This window comes from Triticum aestivum, chromosome 4A, assembly GCF_018294505.1.
Source record: "Triticum aestivum cultivar Chinese Spring chromosome 4A, IWGSC CS RefSeq v2.1, whole genome shotgun sequence".
Classification (NCBI taxonomy): Eukaryota; Viridiplantae; Streptophyta; class Magnoliopsida; order Poales; family Poaceae; genus Triticum; species Triticum aestivum.
This window is the reverse complement of record NC_057803.1, coordinates 541,028,116-541,046,747: the sequence shown is the minus strand read 5'-3', so window position 1 is coordinate 541,046,747 and position 18,632 is coordinate 541,028,116. Positions and strand designations below refer to the sequence as shown.

Sequence of the window (18,632 nt, the reverse complement as noted above, 5' to 3'; positions counted from 1 at the left end):
TGCATTAAAAAAACGGTGTCTCGATGTGATCTGATCATCAGAATGCATGAACTATATTGAATTTTTCTAAGGAAGTATCTGAACGTTGCTTGTCTTGATCTAATTATCTGCAATCCACAGGCTATGGAGCTGCACTTGCAGTGGTGGCAGGAACGACCTTGCTTGGGCCACCTTCTCTTCGATCACCCCAAATAACCAGGAGGCGTCCCTCGGTGGTTTCGATGGCTCAACGCCGCAATGCTAAGGTGTCGGGTCTAAGAGCAGCACACGCTCCCGCGGTTACTCCTGGCCTCGGCTTCAGATCAACAGAGCAAGGTTTGAGGATTTCATCGTCGAGAGGGAAAAAGGATGATCGTTTCGTCACCAGAGCAATGCTTGAGGGTTTCACTGAGCACGCGTTAGATGTCATGGCTCTCGCACAAGAGGAGGCACGACTTTTTTTAGTCCAGCACAACCTTGCAAACGTAGCACGTATCGTCGCACACACCATTGTTATAGTTGCCGTGGGCTATGCGCTTGATGAGGTAAATAAAGTTCATTTAGATTTTAGAATCCTGCTTATGTATGTCTAGTTGTGAGTTCATGCTTCGTAAATTTGTCTTGCATCGCAGATCTTCCGAAGGATTTTTCAAGCCACACGTGGTCAAGCGGTTGGTGCTCGTGTTGTGGCAGGAAGCAGTGAAGCTAAGATGCCGACACTCGAGGAGTATGGAACGAATCTTACAAAATTAGCACAGGAGGTACTATACTAGACTGACTGTGCATTGCAAATTAATTTCAACACAAATGAGAATGTTGAAAGAGAAGACATGCCATTTTTCTACAGGGGAAGTTAGCACCTGTTGTCGGAAGGGAAAAGGAGATCGAGAGTGTCACGCAAATCTTGGGCAAAATGAAGAAGAAGAATCCCTGCCTGATTGGAGAGCCTGGTGTTGGGAAAACGGTGATAGTCGAAGGGCTTGCTCTATGCATCGTTGCCGGGGATGTGCCTGAAACAATTCAAGGGAAAACGGTTCGTGCTGGCTCCGATGACATCTCTTCTTTTTTGACTAAAATTTTGACCTGTCTCGTACAAAAAATGTTCTGATCTTGAATTTCTGTAGCTTTAGCAGTCCTGCACGTTTGGTGTGAGATGAACAATTAGTTAGCTGCTCTTGTTATAAATATAGTAGTCTATATCATGTCAGGTTATCAGCCTTGATATGGGGCTTCTGGTTGCTGGTACCAAATACCGTGGAGAGTTCGAAGAAAGGCTGAAGAACCTGATGGAAGAAATCAAACAGAACGGCGAGGTAATACTGTTCCTCGATGAAGTTCACACTCTGGTAGGAGCAGGAGCAGCAGAAGGTGCTATCGACGCTGCCAATATACTGAAGCCAGCATTGGCAAGAGGTGAAATTCAGGTACGCCTAGAATGTTGTGCATAGTTGGTCGATTGGTCGCACCAGCATCGTCAGTAAATGAAATGCGAGCATCTTGATCATTTTTCTTCGCAAAATCGATCGCCGGAACTTTGGTCGTCAGTGCATCGGAGCCACCACATTCGACGAATACGCGAAGCACATTGAGAAAGACCCTGCACTGGAGAGGCGCTTCCAGACGGTGAAAGTTCTAGAGCCCACGGTTGATGAAGCCATAGGAACTCTCAAAGGGCTCCAGGAGGGGTACGAGGACCACCACAAGGTCAAATATTCCATGGAAGCGCTGATCGCCGCTGCTCGGCTCTCGCACCGATACATCAGGTTTCTGAATTCCACCAAATGTTCCTCTCTCTAATGGTTTCAGTATATTTCGGTTCCTTTTGGTCTTTTTTTAACACCATCTTTTGTTTGCAGTAATCGTTTCCTCCCGGATAAAGCCATCGACTTGATTGATGAGGCGGGATCTCAAGTCAGGCTACGACATGGCAAGGTGAACATTTTCTCTCATTACATATGATGGACCTAAGTGTAAACCTGCACGCAGTTTAGTTTTCATGATCCGAGAATCTGAATTTAGAACTGTACTGACACTGACAGTTACCTGAGGAAGTCAAAGATCTTTGCAAGAAGCGTGAGGAAATCATCAAACGGAGGGACGACGCCGTCCGTTGCCAGAATTTCGAGCTGGTAATAGAATCGAAAATTAGTCAAGTACGATTTCGCATTTCGTTTAAAATTTCCATTATGATGCTATGTGATTACAGGCGAAAGAGCTTCGCATGGAAGAGCTGGAGCTCACGTCCAAGATCACGTCTGCCGTGCCGACGGTCACCGAGGCGGACATCCAGCGCATCGTCTCCTCGTCGACGGGCATCCCCGTGGAGAGGGTCTCCGCGGACGAGTCGGCCGGGCTGCTAACGATGGAGGAGACCCTGCACCGGCGCGTCGTCGGCCAGGACGAGGCCGTCAAGGCGGTGAGCCGCGCCATGCACCGCTCGCGCGCCGGCCTTCGGGACCCCAGCCGGCCGATCGCCAGCTTCGTGTTCGCCGGCCCGACGGGCGTGGGCAAGACGGAGGTCGTCAAGGCGCTCGCCGCGTGCAACTACGGCTCGGAGGAGGCCATGGTCCGGTTCCACATGAGCGAGTACAGCGAGCGGCATGCCGTTGCTAAACTGATCGGAGCGTCCCCGGGCTACGTCGGGTACGAGGAGGGCGGGCAGCTGACGGAGGCGGTGCGCCGGCGGCCGCACGCGGTGGTGCTGTTGGACGAGATCGAGAAGGCGCACAGGGACGTGTACAACATGCTGCTGCAGGTGCTGGAGGACGGCCGGCTGACGGACGGCAAGGGGAGGACGGTGGACTTCCGGAACACGATCATCATCATGACCTCCAACGCCGGCAGCGGGGAGATGACGGGCGTGATGGTCGAGAAGGACATGAGGGAGAAGCACGGGTTCCCGCCGGAGTTCCTGAACCGTCTCGACGAGGTGATCGTGTTCCGGGAGCTCACCAGGCCGGAGATGAAGGAGATCGCCTCCAAGATGCTGGAGGAGGTGGTCCGGCGGATGAGGGAGAAGGGGATGGAGCTGCGGGTGACGGAGAGGTTCAAGGAGGTGATGGCCGAGGAAGGGTACGACCGCAGCTACGGCGCGCGGCCGCTGCGGAGGGCCATCACCAGGCTGCTGGAGGACAAGCTGGTGGACATGATGCTCGCCGGGGAGGCCAAGGAAGGGGATTCGTTGACTGTAGATGTTGACCCCGAGGGGAACGTGGTCGTCCACAACCGACGGGCTGGCTGACCAGTGTGTTTCCACTGTTGCTATCAACAATTGTCAAAGTCTTTCTTTTGTGACCGGCCTTTGGTTTTATGATGCGGGGATGCCTGTGGCTGTGTGTTTTTTAGGGGAAAAGTCATTTTTTATTGATAAAATTCCACAGACAGTGGGATACAAAGTGGGGGCCAAGCCATACATGAGGCCCCTAAACTGAAGTAGTAGTAAACTTTGCTAAACTATGAGCTTCGTAATTTATAGCACGTCCTTTAAAAATGAGTTACAAGAAAAAAAATTGATCTAGATCTGATTTCGCTTATGATTGCTCCATAGTCATGGGAAGATCCGAACAAGTTTTTTTTCTTAAGATGGACGTGCGATGGACGTGCGATGGATGCTACCGCCTCTCTTTGAGATGGACGTGCGATGGATGCTACGCGATGACAATATAAGTGAACTTGGCCAGTGTAACACGTAGGCAAAACCATCCTCAAAACCACCACGAGAGCCTTAGGGGGTGATTTGTCTGGTTTTGGAAAGTTGAGAGGATGAAGATCCCGGTTTTAGAGGTCAGGGGGTTATGTGGCCAAAACGTGATACTTCTGGGGGTTATATACACTTCTTTCTTTGATGCTGGACCTTGGCGATATTGGCACGACACCGTCTGCCGCAAAATGATTATTGCGACCAAGCGTCGGAGACCATGCAACACCTCCTCATTGGTGCCTCCTCTCAGGTAGGTTTGGCTTTGGCATGGCATGCTTGGGTGGTACCGGGCCACCGCCGGCGCCGCCCGATGACGAGGATTTTCTCCTCTGATGGGCCTCAATCACCTATACATCGCCTACCGGCCATCGGAAAGGCCTCGGGTCACTGGTGAACCTCATGGTACTCACGATAAAGGACCGGCTTAACCAGCATACATTATCGTGTTGGTTTTTAGGAATTCCTATTTGTGTGCTCCGAAGGACTTGTCATAAAAAACGTTTGCATTTGTCATTGCCCCCTAGCGAACGTTCGCCGAATAGCATAATAATACCCGATAAAAAAAACTGATGTCCACGGTGCAGTGGTGTCCGTCTCAAAGCCTCTGGCCGCGGGTCCCCTTCCTTCCACGGAAGCGCGCCACCCTCGGCGGAACTCTTCCTCTCGTAGCCAACTGGGTACCTGATTCTGATTGTGGCGCTGGTGGACGTGATCTCTTTCTGTACTTCTCTGTTGCTAATCAGCCCAGCCCCGATCGATCCCCCCGGCCATTGCTCCAGGATCGGCGCCCTCTGGTACGTGAGCGGATCGATTTCTAATCCCATCAATCCATGATTCCATGCATGCATGGCTCCCTTACGTTCTTCTTCCTGTCCTTGATGAAGATCGATCCCGCGGATCACGCCGTTAATTAATTTTCTTACCAAGATTCCAAATCCTGTTCTTGACTGCGCAACAATGCCGATGATCGATCGTCGATTTTCCGTTTGTTAACCTTGGTCTTCTTCTTCGGCAGGTCGCCGGAAGCTACCTGTCTGTCTAGGAATCCGCCGCCGCCATGGAGAGCACCTTGCTGAGGCCACCCGCTCTGGGACTGGGATCGCCCGCCGGGCTTGGAGGCGGCACGGCCGGCTGGAGGTCTCGGAGCGCCACGAGGCCTCCCTCCGTCGTCCCGGCGCTTCCCAGGCCGGCACGCTGGCGCCCCGTCAAGATGTCAGCGCTCGCCGGCCACCGGCGAGATTTTCACACCCCTCCGGTCACGCTCACGCCCGCGTCCGTGTTCTCCGTCGGCGGCGGATTCGGGCCATCGTCGTCGTCGTCCCGCGGGTCGTCGTCGAGGGGCCGACGTCGCCTCGTCGCCAGGGCCATGTTCGAGAGCTTCACCGAGAAGGCCATCAGGGTGATCATGCTGGCGCAGGAGGAGTCGCGGCGCCTCGGGCACCACACGGTCGGCAGCGAGCAGATCCTCCTGGGCCTCGTCGGAGAGGGCACCGGCATCGCCGCCAAGGTGCTCAGGTCCGCCGGGCTGAACCTCAAGGACGCCCGCGCCGAGGTGGAGAAGGTCCTCGGGAGGGGCCCTGGCCTCATCCCCATCGAGATCCCCTTCACCGCGTCGGCCAAGAAGGTGATCGAGTCCTCGACTGAAGAATCGCGCCAGCTAGGTATGTTTATGCCCCATTGCAAGTTCATCCAAATAAGATGTTCTTGCGTTAGGTTATCTTTTTGTTATTAGTGAAGTTCTTCTCTTGATTTATTTATCAGCACAAACAATTTTGTTAGGGTCTGATTTGTTTTGTCCACACATATGGTTCTCATTTGCAGTAAAATTTCACCAAAATTGCAGATATTCAGTAGACGTAAGAGTATTTGTATTTGGGTCGAAAATTGCATCGCCGTCAAAATATTTCAGTGAACGTGAATTTTAGCAGAATTTAAACAGAGCTCAAAATTTCATCCAACTTTGATTGTATTCGGTCAAATTCAAGGGGAATTTTTTGTCATTCGGCCGAACTGGAAACCGAAGTACAATGTCGGTGATTTCAGCGATGGTCCAATTCTGATTGAAATCGAGAATATGAACAGTGGTCAAGACAATCATTAGATAGAATGTACATTATGGTTAACTGCAATCCCTCTCATCGAATGTCCTTCACGAAATATTAAACATTCTGACTTTCTTTTAGTTTTCTTACCACGCCAGCTAGGTATGCCCCATTGCAAGTTCATCCAAAGAATATGTTCTTGCACCAGCTAGGTTATCTTTTTGTATAGTTCTTTGCTTTAATGCTGATGCACATCAGCGCAAAGTATTTTTTAGCGACTGTTTTGTCCACACATATGTTTCTCATTTTCAATATAATTTCACCAAAATTGCCCACATTTCAATAGGCATAAGAATATTTGTATTCCGTCAAATTTGCATCACCATCAAAATATTTCAGTGAACGTGAATTTCAGCAGAATTTAAATATAACTCCAATTTCATCCAACTTTGGTTATATTTCAGTCAAAGTCAAGGGAGAACTTTTGTCATTCAGCCAAACTGAACCAAAATAACAATGTCGGTGATTTCAGCGACGGCCCAATTCTGATCGACATCGAGAATATGAATCATGGCCAAACATTCCATAGATGCAAAGTACAGCATGGTTAACTGTATTCTCTCGTGATAGAATATCATTCGCGCATTATTAAGAATTAGGAGTACTTATTTAGTTCTCTCATTATCATTGTTCTTTGTTGCTATTGTTGCTACTGCACATTATACTTTCTTAAAGAATTTAGACAGTCGGTTATTCATTTTTAGCACTAAATCGCCTTAAAACTGTCCAGGGCATAACTACATTGGAACGGAGCACTTGCTTCTTGGGTTGATCCGTGAGGATGATGGTGCGGCAGCCATTGTACTCAAGAACTTTCAGGCTGATCTCGGTGACATACGCAACGAGGTAGCTTTACACTGAGAACTGCTGACCAAACGGTCAGTCTTTTTTTACTTCCATTCTCAGTTGGCAGCCTCACAGCTATGAGTTATGTGTTGCTTCTTTTAGGTTATCAAAATGATTACCGACATGTCTGAAGATCAAACTGTCGGTGCCAGCGTTGGGGGCGGAAGCAGTGGAGCCAAGATGCCAACACTGGAGGAGTATGGGACTAATCTGACAAAATTAGCACAGGAGGTACTGAACTAGGCCCATCGTGTCATAATAATAGCAGTAGTTCAGAATGCAAGGAAATAGAGTAAATAACTTGTGAATCCTGATATTTTCTGTAGGGGAAGCTAGACCCCGTCGTCGGAAGGAACAAGCAGATCGAGCGCGTGCTGCAGATTTTGGGGAGACGAACAAAGAACAATCCCTGCCTAATTGGAGAACCCGGTGTTGGAAAGACGGCTATCGCGGAAGGCCTTGCGCAGCGCATTGCCACCGGGGATGTGCCTGAAACAGTTGAAGGGAAAACGGTTTGTGTTCATCACATCTCTTGTGCTAAATATGCTATGATATTGGCTCTGTGTATCTCCTTTTACACAAAGCGAAGCCGATATGAGGCATGAGGGAGTAGCTCTATATATGTCTGGTACACAAAGCGAAGTCGATATGAGGCATGATCACCATTGGCCATGTTTTCTTTTGTTTGAGCCGTCCTGGATTTTGTTTGACATCACTAGGTGAGATGAATAATGGATCTTCTTCTTGTAACCTGTCATGGTAGGTTATCACCCTTGATATGGGACTTCTTGTTGCCGGGACCAAATACCGTGGAGAGTTCGAAGAAAGGTTGAAGAAACTGATGGAAGAGATCAAGCAGAATGGAGACATAATACTTTTCCTTGATGAAGTCCACACTCTGGTGGGAGCAGGAGCAGCAGAAGGTGCTATTGACGCTGCTAACATTCTGAAGCCAGCGTTGGCGAGAGGCGAACTTCAGGTACAAACCGATACTTATCTCAACAATGTGTCCACTTTACTCATCTGAAGTCTCGACAATTTAATACAAATTTGGAAATTTTATCAGTGTCTTGGAGCCACTACAATCGACGAATACAGGAAGCACATTGAGAAAGACCCTGCGCTGGAGAGGCGCTTCCAACCCGTGAAAGTTCCGGAGCCCACAGTTGATGAAACCATAGGAATCCTCAAGGGGCTCCGGGAGCGATACGAGATCCACCACAAACTCCGATATAGCGACGAAGCGCTGATTGCCGCTGCCCAGCTCTCATACCAATACATCAGGTTTGTGAATTCCAAGAGCGCTTGTACTATCACATACTGAGCTGAAATCTCTAAAAGGTCTTATATTTAGGAACGGAGGGAGTAGTTGGTCAGATTCGCTTGCAAACTTCAGTGTTGGATAGGAGTAGTTCCCAGCATACAATGAAGTTTTCTGACAGACTATTTTGTTTGCAGTGATCGTTTCCTCCCAGACAAAGCAATCGACCTGGTTGATGAGGCAGGATCTCTTGTCAGGCTACGCCATGCCAAGGTAGTACAGATGTTCTGGAATGACGATGCACCTAAACATTTTTCCAAACTGTTGCATTTACAAGATCTGTATCTGAATTTTGAGCTGTAATGACAGCTACCTGACGAAGCTAAAGATCTCGACAAGAAGCTCAAGGAAATCACCAGACAGAAGAACGACGCCATCCGCTCCCAGGAATTCGAGACGGTAATCTTCTCGTCCATGATTCAACAAGAGTCGACCTGAAATGCACATCTTATAGGAGAACGTTAATTCTCTGAATGATTGTAGGCCGGAGAGCTTCGCAGAGAAGAGCTGGAGCTCAAGACCCAGATCATGTCGCTGGTGGACAAGAGCAAGGAGGTGAGCAAGGCAGAGATGGAGTCGGGAGCGTCGGCCGGCCCAATGGTGACGGAGGCGGACATCCAGCGCATTGTTGCGTCATGGACCAGCGTCCCCGTGGAGAAGGTCTCCGTTGACGAGTCCAGCCGGCTCCTCAAGATGGAGGAGACCCTGCACGGGCGCGTCATCGGCCAGGACGAGGCCGTGCGGGCCATAGGCCGCGCCATCCGCCGCGCGCGCGTCGGGCTCAGGAACCCCAACCGGCCGGTGGCCAGCTTCATATTCGCCGGCCCGACGGGCGTGGGCAAGTCGGAGCTGGCCAAGGCGCTGGCAACCAGCTACTACGGCTCGGAAGAGGCCATGGTCCGGCTGGACATGAGCGAGTTCATGGAGCGGCACACGGTGGCCAAGCTCATCGGCTCCCCTCCCGGCTATGTCGGGTACACGGAGGGCGGGCAGCTGACGGAGGCCGTCCGGCGGCGGCCCTACACCGTGGTCCTCCTGGACGAGATCGAGAAGGCGCACCCGGACGTGTTCAACCTGATGCTGCAGATCATGGAGGACGGCCGGCTGACGGACAGCAGGGGGCGGACGGTGGACTTCAAGAACACGCTCATCATCATGACCTCCAACGTCGGCAGCAGCGTGATCGAGAAGGGCGGGAAGCAGCTGGGCTTCGACCACGACGACGGCGAGGCCCGCAGCAGCTACGGCAGGATCAAGAGCCTGGTGGACGAGGAGATGAAGCAGTACTTCCGGCCAGAGTTCCTGAACCGGCTCGACGAGATGGTCGTGTTCCGGCAGCTCACCAAGATGGAGGTCAAGGAGATCGCCATCATCATGCTGGCGGAGGTGACCGGCCGGATGAAGGCCAAGGGGATCGAGCTGATGGTGACAGAGAACTTCAAGGATCTGGTTGTGGAGGAAGGCTACGACCCCAGCTACGGCGCCCGGCCGCTGAGGAGGGCCATCATGAGGCTGCTCGAGGACAAGCTCGCGGACAAGATGCTCGCCGAGGATGTCAAGGAGGGAGACTATGTGATCATCGACGCCGACCCGATGGGTAACGTCGCCGTCCTCAGCCGGCACAGCGACTCGCCGGAGGACCAGCCGCTGGCGTTTCCTGCCTAGCTAGTACAGTTTAATCAAGCAGTTTGTTTTTTGTTTTTATATATTTTGTACTACAGGGGATTAAGCAGTTGCACAGCAGTTAAGTTTCAGATGCCAGCCATGTTTAGCATTTTGGTAAACAATGAATGAAAGAGAGATCTCCTGATTACTGATGCTCGGCAAACACTAGCCATTTGGCAAGCAATACAAGACAAGGATTAAACTTGGACGATTTTCCTTCGATCATGGAAAATCATATTGCAACTTGACAGGGTCGATAATATATTACTTCTATACAAAAGGATGATACTACTATAGTTCTCCAATGGCACTGCCAAAGGAGGCTATCCAAACAATATAGGCCAGCCAAAAGAACCCAGGAAAGTACCTGTACTATATACCTTCCATACCACCACATCAGTAGCTAACGCATGTTAAGAAGGTTCAGAGGGCACCCCGCCGACTAGGTTGGACCTAGACCTCGCTTCTTTTGCTTCGGATTGGGACTTGACGCTTCCTTAAAAGCTGATGGGCAAATGGTGTTTATGCCACAGCTGCCGCATTTGGGCCTCAGCGGCGTACAGATTGTCTGACCAAATCCAACCTACATGAGATTTTCAGTTCCAACGTAAGACAAGCATTTCATTTCTGGGAATTACGAAGGTATAATCCAAATGTGTTCTGCTCGATCCCCACCAAAAAAATAAGAGCTTGTGGTTACTTGGGAAATAGGAAATAAAACATTCCCTGTAATCAAAGTTGAACCAATTCAGTGGAGCATTACCAGTAGTGGGTTTATCGGCTCCCACTCATCCTTGGGCAGCCACTTCTCAAGAGACATCCTTGTCTGTTCTGGTGTAGTAGTTTTCTGTGCCAAAAAAAATTCAATGGTAAATATAACTTGTTTCCAAGCAGAAAGAGTAGACAATGCGAACTTAACAAACAACCTGCTTTGTTCCTTCTCGGAAGACCCATCCAAGACGGTTAGAAATGCGATGCACATGAGTGTCCACACAGATTCCTTGAGTATTCTTCCATGCAATGCTCATCACCTGTTTAGTGAAAAATAGCTGTGAAGAAACTTAAGTTTAAATTCCAACTATGGATTATATGATTAGTAGATAAATTACCAGATGAGCCATTTTAGGACCAACTCCTTTCAAAGCAAGCAGATCAGTCAAAGTATCTGGAATATCTCCTCCAAATCGCTCAAGGCAAATTCTGGAAGCTTCTTTTATGAATTGGGCCTTCCTCTGATAGAATCCAACCTGATTAAATTATGCACAGTACTGTATAAATAGTTGACCTCAATAGCTTAACGTAAGCGGTGCGAAGATGACAGTAGAAGCTAACAAAACCGTTATAGCGCTTGCCTCCGACTAGCTAATTTAGCAACAATTGCAATTACCCGCACGTGATAGTAACAAAGTCTAAAGCAGGGTTATACGGGTCTAGCCTGTTATCTATTGCCATTATGCCAATGATGTGACAACAAAAGTAGATGATCAAATTATATTTTCATGTTCATAGCTTCAGATACTAATAAAGTACTCCCTCTGTCCCAAAATATAAGAACGTTTTTGGTACTATGTTAGTGTAAAAAACGTTCTTATATTTTGGGACGGAGGGAGTAACAGTTACCGTTTAAACTAAATCAGGAAGGTGCCTACTTTTGATCCTAATTAAGCAAAAGGCCCTGGCAACTTACAGGTTTGATAAGATTTGCCAGTGTGGCCTCATCTGTTCTGACGATAGCATCAGGGTCAAGTAAACCGTTCTCACCGAGACGCTCCACAGCAGCTGATAACAATTCAGTCCAAAATACAATCAGCATTCCTTTGAAAGAGAAACGCTACTAAGTAATGTTACAGCTAGGGAAAATAATTAAGTAGAGTCAGACTTTTTCATGACAAGATTAACTCAATTCACTGGAATATGTAGTCATGTAAATATTGTAACTTATTTTGGTTCTTTAATAGAAAATATACCGTAGGGGGCTCCCCTACTGTTCAATGGTTAAAAAATCAATTCAGTGGACAAACAACTTGAAAATCCACCTCAAGTTCGGAAATTTGAACCGCCAACTAATCTATATTAACACCATATAAAAGATTCCTACTAAATTCAAACTCATATTCCGTAAAAAAACAAATTTGTATATAATAATAAAAGAGCTCACAGGTGTAAGCATGCTCAAATCTTCCACAGGGCCCCTCTTCATCCAACAGTATAGCACATTTATTAATGGACCATAATGGTTAGATCCATGCAAGTATTTTATACCAACAAGGGATGAGCAAACCGGTTGGGATGAGCAAACCAGACAAACAATATGATTATTGTTTTCTGCTAATTGCTTACAAACTCATGTTTCTAATAATTGTCAAAACAGGGTGAAATTACATGTTTCTGGAGAGATGGGGAGAGGATAAGGAACAGACTAGTGTGTATTCCAGCAATGCTTTGGACTTGCTGTTGAACATCTATGTAAGAACGCCGTCACATTTGAACAATTTTCAGCAGAACATGGATTAGTGCCAGCTTCAGCATTCACAGGCTATCATTAATAGGCATGAAATGATAAGTTGAGTCAAGTTCCACAATGTACTATACTCCGAGCAGTAATTGCATGAGAATTGAGTCTCAGATGCATATGTTGAGGTCATAATTTCACGGCCGTGGAAACTGAACTAAGTGATTTGAACTCTCGAGCATCTTCAACAATCGGCTCTAAGTGAACCACTGATTCAGTTACTTTCATTTCCACTACAAAATTGGAAGATACATATAGTAATAACCTATTCCAAAAAAAAAAATCCTAAGGCATACCATGAGTAACTTCATCTTTTGTCTGGCTTGACATCATTGTTGATATAAGAACTGCAAACCTTCTTTCCTGCACAGGAGGAAATGTAGCTTATGGTTTGTTAACTAATGGGGATCAATAGTGTTGCATAGCATCATTCAATGCAACTGGAGCCAGTGGAAAACAAATATCAGATCCACCTAAAAAAAGTAGCAGATCAATGTGCAAAACTTTGTTTACAACAAATATGCAGTGATATGAGATCAATCGAAAATTAATGGATCAATAGGCCCAAATCCATGGCCAATCTGCAATCCATTAGCCATGAACCCATCTACAGACTGCATTTTCTGCCTAGCTAGCAAACAGAAATACTTTTTCAAATGGTAACATAGCACAAGAAAATTAGGGGAATTTGCAAATTACATAAAACCCACACTCCCTATGTATGACATATTAAGCCAAAGAGGATCACATCCTCATGTACTGTTCATAGTAAATGGACTTTGTAAACTACACTTTTGAGTCTGAACAACTCTCCGACGAATACCTTGGGTGGAAGAAGAGAACCAGCCTTTTCACAGCCCTTTGTATCTACGGGGGCCTGGCCAGATAACCTAATGTTTTTAATACCTTCAAGAACTGCTTCCCAATTTTCTGGAGCTGCAACTACATACATTACTATGTTAGCTTCTTGATCAGCAAACGGACATGAGGATCAACACAGTTACATGTAGGAGCAAAAACTCTTAATAGAGTAGTCAAAATATCTGGTTTTGACACAATTGCTTCGCATGGTGCAACATTTAACTATTCAAGTGGTACGTATGTAATGATGTGAAGTCAGGAAAAGTGGACCAAATGTATTCAAGAGGTAGAAAGAATTTGAAAACTCCGCGAAAAATTAGGCATCCCGATAAATATGTCTGCAGGAATCAAAAGGCCAGAATGTAGGAGCAACATGTATGGTTAAATTGATCCCACGAAAGAATTTAAGCACTACATGGACAAAATGATGCATTCACTAATTCAAAAATTGAGGAAATATTGTGGATACTGATTGAATAGGTTTGACTTGATATCAGGTTATGTTTGAAGCAGAAGCTGCGTCTGTCTATTTTCATAAAGACCGTCATTTTGGTAACATGGGCCATCTGGAACACTAGAAATGAATTTATTTCTAAAGGTCTTCAGCCAAATCTATACAGATGCAGGAATAGATTTAAGGAGGAAATGAGATTGCTTGTTCACACAGCTAAAAGGAAAGCATACTCAGGGCTGCAACCTTGGGTTGAGGCGTTCATCTGACTTGGTGTGTTCTAGTAAGGGGCTCTACTTTGTGTTAGTTTTATTTCATTTTGTGTTTTCCTGTACATCCTTCGAAACTTAAAATATAAATACACGCAGTAGGGAAATCTACTGTCTTCCTCAAAAAAAAATCAGGTTGCAAGAACAGAAATCATCTATAGTAAGAATAATAGCGGCATCATCTCAAAAAAAGAATAACATCAATATAATTTGGACTAATATGACATAATTTATCTTTCCTGGAAATCTTTTGATGTCTAATTACCTTCCACTTTCACAACAGATGAAACTCTGATCTTTTTCTCCAACCTGACTGAAGACGTGAAAGGGTAAGCTTTTCATAGGACATAAGGGCAAAATTTACACCTACAGTAAAATGACACATGCAGATTTACAACAAGATTAACCATATGCAAGAAACCCAAAAGGGGGGTTACTGCACAGAATAATGATAACAAGCCACGCTTGAAGAAACAAACACAAACATGCAACAATTGACTCTTAACATTCATAATAGTCCTTAAGCAATGCAAAATATAAGCACATGGTACATGTGGAGCAATTGATTGACGAACTATGATTATGGATCAAACCATTTAGATGAAACATCGAAACTTACCTGGTGAACTGTTCTTATTTGATGATGCTGGTACCCTCTTTGTAGATACTGCTGTTTTTGCCTCGGTCTTTACATATCGAAAATCATCAATGTCAGGAACAGCACCAACCTGCATATGTGTAAATATTTTCTTCAGTGGGACCTGAATTGGACCGAAAAACCAATAGTAGAAAAGGGAGCACTGCTAAACTGAGAGCACGAATGCACTGAAAGGGTTAAAGTGCAGCTGTACAATAACATCTCAGCATAACCGAACACGCAAGCGCACAGTAATTTAAACCAAGTCCAGGAAGAAGAATTAGTGATGCGCAACGCTTCATTTTTAATATGAAGAGAAACATTATTATAGTTAGTCAGCATATACCTGCTTAGGATGCTCGTCATTTACTTCAAGCACACGGTTCAGCCTTTTCCTCTCCACGGAATTCATTTCAGACTTGGAGTAGTCAAAAGAAACACTGGGTTCACACTTCACTTCCTTTACACCTGAAAAGGCACCAGTCATGCTTTAGACAAAACGAGTAATAGTAAACACACTATAAACAAGAATGCGGATTTTAACAGTCATAGATATGACTGAATGGAAAGTATCGAGTCGTAGCTGAAGTGAATCGATGCGTAACAAAATTTTAGTGATCTTATTTATGAAAGGAAAAAATAAAATATTTTGGATCATACTTATGTCTTGAAATTAAAAGGTTCAGGCAACATGAACATACAGAAATAACTGAGATAACTCATCTAAAAAATGTTTTCCTTACGGAGGGTTACTGCACAGAATAATGTACAAGCCATGCTTGAAGAAACAAACACAAACATGCAACAACTGACTCTTAACATTCATAATGGTCCTTAAGCAATGCCAAAATATAAGCGCTGGTACATGTAGAGCAATTTATTGACGAACTATGATAGACTTTTAGCATTCGTAATAGTCCTTAAGCAATGCAAAATATAAGCACATGGTACATGTAGAGCAATTGATTGACGAACTATGATTATCGATCAAACCATTTAGAGGAAACATCGAAAATTACCTGGTGAACTGTTCTTATTTGATGATGCTGGTACCCTCTTTGCAGTTACTGACATTTTTGCCCCGGTCTTCACATATCGAAATTCTTCGATGTCAGGAACAATACCAACCTGCATATGTTGAAATATTTTCTTAGTGGGACATGAATTGGACCAAAAACCAATAGTAGAAAAGGAAGCGCTGCTAAACTGGCAACACGAATGCACAAATGCACTGAAAGGTTTAAACTGCAGTTGTGCAATTACAATCTCAGAATAATTGAACACTCAAGCGGACAGTAATTTAAACCAAGGATTTGAGAAGTCCAGAAAGAAATTGAAAGATGCACAACGCTTCCTTTTTAATATGAAGAAAAACGTTATTATAGTTAGTCAGCAGATACCTGCTTCTTAGGAAGCTCCTCCTTTACTTCAAGCACACGGTTCAGCCTTTTCCTCTTGACGGAATTCATTTCAGACTTGGAGTAGTCAAAAGAAACACCGGGTTCACGCTTCACTTCCCTTGCACCTGGAAAATGCATCAATTCATACTTGATAGAAAACGAATAATGATACTAAACAAACTTCGGAAACAAACTTCGGAAGTAGTGAGTCGTGGTTGAAGTGAATTGATGTGTAGTTAGGCTGAAAAAATGTTAGTGATCATACTTGAGCTTTTCTTCTTGTCAATTAAGAAGATATAAATGACAAGCAAACTTCTTGCATTTACGAAAGAAGAAAATAATCAATTTTGGATAGTGTTTATGCGTCGCAATTAAAGCTTCAGCCTTGAGGCAAGATGAACATACATAAATAAGTGAGACAACTCATCTGAAAAATTGTTTTCCTTACATTCGACAAATAAGCACATGATAACTAAAAGACTATGATGCATAAGAACATCACCAGCTTTTAGTGATAAGAAAATAAAATGGTATCCGGGTGGGGTTGCCTCCATCTTTTGTAGCATTTCAAGAAAAAGCCGCGCCAGGGGAGAAAGGACTGAAACTTTGCGACTTTGCAAACATATTTCACACGAATTAAAAGTGTATATGGCATCTTTCTAGCATATTTTGGATCGTACTTATGTCTTGAAATTAAAAGGTTGAGGCAACATGAAAAATACAGAAATAACTCATCTACGCAATGTCTTCCCTGCATTCTTTTTTAGGGAACCTTACATTCAACAAACAAGCACATGATTACTAAAAGTGTATGACCCACGGGGATATCACCAGATCTTCAAGAGAGCACACTCGCTGATTTCACACAATTTGTCAAGTGAGATGAACAATTCCGGCCACTAAGCTTTTAGTAATAAGAAAAAATTGTTTTGGGCGGGTGGGGTTGCTTCCAACTTTAGTACTAGCATTTCAAGAAATAACCAACTAAATGTACAAGTATTTCCATAATACTAGCAGCAAATGGGGCAAGGAAATACACAAGCACGGAACTGAATTCAAAAGGGGGGGAAAGAGGCGAACTTTCAGCTGGGCTGAGCTCCGGGCGGGATGCGCGGGTGAGCCTGGAGGCGCGCCGCGAGCTGGACATGGCGGAGATCGACGAGAAGAGGCCAATGCGGGACGGGAGGAGATGCAACTGAAAGGGCATGGGCGGCTGGTGCGCGCCACTGCGTTAGGGTTTTATGAGCAACGGGAGGGAGGGAGGGAGGGAGGAACAGGGCTGCTGGTTGCTTTCCAACTTTTCCCCTGTCTTCGTCTTGGTGGGTGGGGGTCTTCCCCTGCGGCGAGTGGCGTTCCACGGCGATGCGTGGCTCCCTTCTTGCGGCGGCCAGGTTTGTCTCGTGGGATGCTGCGTCGCCTCTCGTAATCGGGTTGTGGGTTGTTTGTTGGCCTTTGAGTGGAACCCTGTCGTGTCAACTGGTTAGACTAATCAAAAGTAATCAAGTGTTAGGCATCTTCTCACCAAAACGTCAGCAAATATTTAGACCGTCTAATTGCAAGTAATTAAGAGCTAGGCATCTTCAATGGTGATCATCAAATCGACCGCAAATATTCTGACCGTTAGGCCTCCAACACACGGCACCAAATTCGATCCGACTGGTCCACGCATCCAAAACACCCCCAGCCTAACCCGGAATTGAGGAGAGATCCGACAGGGCCCGAACATCTACCACGTCACACGTCGACACCTCAGGCCCATCCCAAAAACCCTCTTCAGCCGTCCGGCTCTAGAACCTCCGTCTAGAACCTCCAGGAGCGCCTCCTCGTCCAAGTCCAAAGCCGTGGCAAAGGCGCGCATGGGGCGTCGTCAAGAATCCTTCTGCTGCATGAGTCTTCTCTCAAGATTCGGGGATGATGACACAGGGTTCCGGAGATCTTCTTGTGGTATGGTTGTCTTAGGTTACTCTAGGTGTTCATGGTCCTTTGTGTTTTCGTTTCAGTGTGCTTGTAAGAGTCAACTTCTTTGTACTGATTCGTGATATGAATGAAAAAATTCTCAGAAAAAAAAAGAACCAGGCGGCGCTTGCATGGTGCTCGCGAAGGCTTAGGCCATCGACCGGTCCAAAACCACCGAGTAGTTGGACGCCCGCCATTGACATCGGCTCAATGACCAGCTCCTCAAAGGTGGGTCCAGCGGAGTCCGACCACGTCTCTTCATCCGAGTCGCCGAAGACAAGCGACACAAAAGGAGTGGAGGATGTGACAGAGCATCTACACCACGAGCGTGCGGCGGTGGCCGGGCAAGGATACTTCAACGCCTAGTAGGCCTTTTGCCACTGGCGCAACAGCGATAACAACAACTGGCGCGGATGACGATGGATATGTTGGTGGCCATGCCTAGGAAGTCACTCTCCGGTAACCGGACTAGTTTCTTTTTGCAAATACCTGGCCTAGTTTAGTTAGCTTTTAGTTTCAGTTTAACTTGTTAAACTTCATCCGTTTGGCTGTAAATATTTCAAACTTCATTAAATTTCATCTGTTTAGCTGTCTTTGTTTGGTTCGTTTCAAATGGGTTGGAAATTTGATGCTCATGGTTGGCGGGCCTCCGCCCACGCCGGCTGTCCGCGGACAGTTGGTGATGTTTGGTGATCCACATTTAAGATGCCTTCAGAATGTTTTCAATGCATTTAATCTTTAACGGGCATGGTATTTTAGTTTGTCAAAGTAAAATTTGAAGTACAACACATATTTCACTAGTCAAATCATCAAAAACTAAAACTTAGGGACCGAGTCCGTTGGGAGTAGTGGAAGATTTTTAAAGACAAGCGCAATACATTATTTTCTTTAGTTAGAAACCACAATAATACATTGTCTCTAGATATTGTATCT

At 45.9% G+C, this 18,632-nt stretch overlaps 3 protein-coding genes across 9 annotated transcripts; 2 read left to right on the top strand and 1 right to left on the bottom strand.

Annotated features, from left to right (window-relative positions):
* The first annotated feature begins 221 nt into the window (after positions 1-221).
* On the top strand, positions 222-3,278 carry LOC123083895 (chaperone protein ClpC3, chloroplastic-like). Its single transcript, XM_044505770.1, has 8 exons — positions 222-524; positions 612-740; positions 827-1,012; positions 1,188-1,403; positions 1,525-1,742; positions 1,836-1,911; positions 2,019-2,108; positions 2,186-3,278. Exons 1-8 carry the CDS (start codon positions 222-224, stop codon positions 3,218-3,220), a joined length of 2,253 nt encoding a protein of 750 aa, XP_044361705.1. The 3' UTR covers positions 3,221-3,278.
* Positions 3,279-4,281: 1,003 nt separating this feature from the next.
* On the top strand, positions 4,282-9,763 carry LOC123086810 (chaperone protein ClpC2, chloroplastic). Its single transcript, XM_044508620.1, has 10 exons — positions 4,282-4,473; positions 4,695-5,340; positions 6,512-6,627; positions 6,730-6,858; positions 6,954-7,139; positions 7,391-7,606; positions 7,694-7,911; positions 8,086-8,161; positions 8,258-8,347; positions 8,432-9,763. The coding sequence occupies exons 2-10, from the start codon at positions 4,737-4,739 to the stop codon at positions 9,611-9,613; spliced, it is 2,817 nt and encodes a 938-aa protein (XP_044364555.1). The 5' UTR covers positions 4,282-4,473; positions 4,695-4,736; the 3' UTR covers positions 9,614-9,763.
* On the bottom strand, positions 6,981-17,157 carry LOC123086811 (endonuclease III homolog 1, chloroplastic). Of its 7 annotated transcripts, none has more exons than XR_006441136.1 (15): positions 16,824-17,153; positions 15,744-15,868; positions 15,363-15,471; positions 14,690-14,811; positions 14,326-14,434; positions 13,972-14,019; positions 12,949-13,067; positions 12,422-12,488; positions 11,301-11,392; positions 10,723-10,860; positions 10,540-10,644; positions 10,377-10,460; positions 9,981-10,196; positions 8,262-8,382; positions 7,678-8,116 (listed from the first exon to the last, which is right to left on the bottom strand). XR_006441136.1 is itself a non-coding variant. In XM_044508622.1 (13 exons), the coding sequence occupies exons 1-13, from the start codon at positions 16,948-16,950 to the stop codon at positions 10,056-10,058; spliced, it is 1,380 nt and encodes a 459-aa protein (XP_044364557.1). In that variant the 5' UTR covers positions 16,951-17,153; the 3' UTR covers positions 9,736-10,055. The 7 variants fall into 7 exon arrangements, 4 of the variants coding, with proteins under 4 accessions (XP_044364557.1, XP_044364556.1, XP_044364559.1 ...); XR_006441137.1 differs by having other exon boundaries at positions 7,678-8,192; positions 8,305-8,382; XR_006441135.1 differs by lacking the exons at positions 7,678-8,116; positions 8,262-8,382 and adding an exon at positions 6,981-7,116.
* Between the last annotated feature and the right edge of the window lie 1,475 nt (positions 17,158-18,632).

Excerpts from the sequence above, each read along its gene's own strand:
- LOC123086811 (XM_044508621.1), bottom strand. The coding sequence starts at position 16,950 with ATGCCCTTTCAGTTGCATCTCCTCCCGTCCCGCATTGGCCTCTTCTCG. Across the intron at positions 15,869-16,823 it reads GGAGCTCAGCCCAGCTGAAA|GTGCAAGGGAAGTGAAGCGT; the intron begins GTTCGCCTCTTT and ends TGCATTTTCCAG. Across the intron at positions 14,435-14,689 it reads ATGACGAGCATCCTAAGCAG|GTTGGTGCTGTTCCTGACAT; the intron begins GTATATGCTGAC and ends ACACATATGCAG.
- LOC123083895 (XM_044505770.1), top strand. The coding sequence starts at position 222 with ATGGCTCAACGCCGCAATGCTAAGGTGTCGGGTCTAAGAGCAGCACAC. Across the intron at positions 525-611 it reads TGGGCTATGCGCTTGATGAG|ATCTTCCGAAGGATTTTTCA; the intron begins GTAAATAAAGTT and ends CTTGCATCGCAG. Across the intron at positions 1,743-1,835 it reads CTCTCGCACCGATACATCAG|TAATCGTTTCCTCCCGGATA; the intron begins GTTTCTGAATTC and ends TTTTGTTTGCAG.
- LOC123086810 (XM_044508620.1), top strand. The coding sequence starts at position 4,737 with ATGGAGAGCACCTTGCTGAGGCCACCCGCTCTGGGACTGGGATCGCCC. Across the intron at positions 7,607-7,693 it reads TGGCGAGAGGCGAACTTCAG|TGTCTTGGAGCCACTACAAT; the intron begins GTACAAACCGAT and ends AAATTTTATCAG. Across the intron at positions 7,912-8,085 it reads CTCTCATACCAATACATCAG|TGATCGTTTCCTCCCAGACA; the intron begins GTTTGTGAATTC and ends TTTTGTTTGCAG.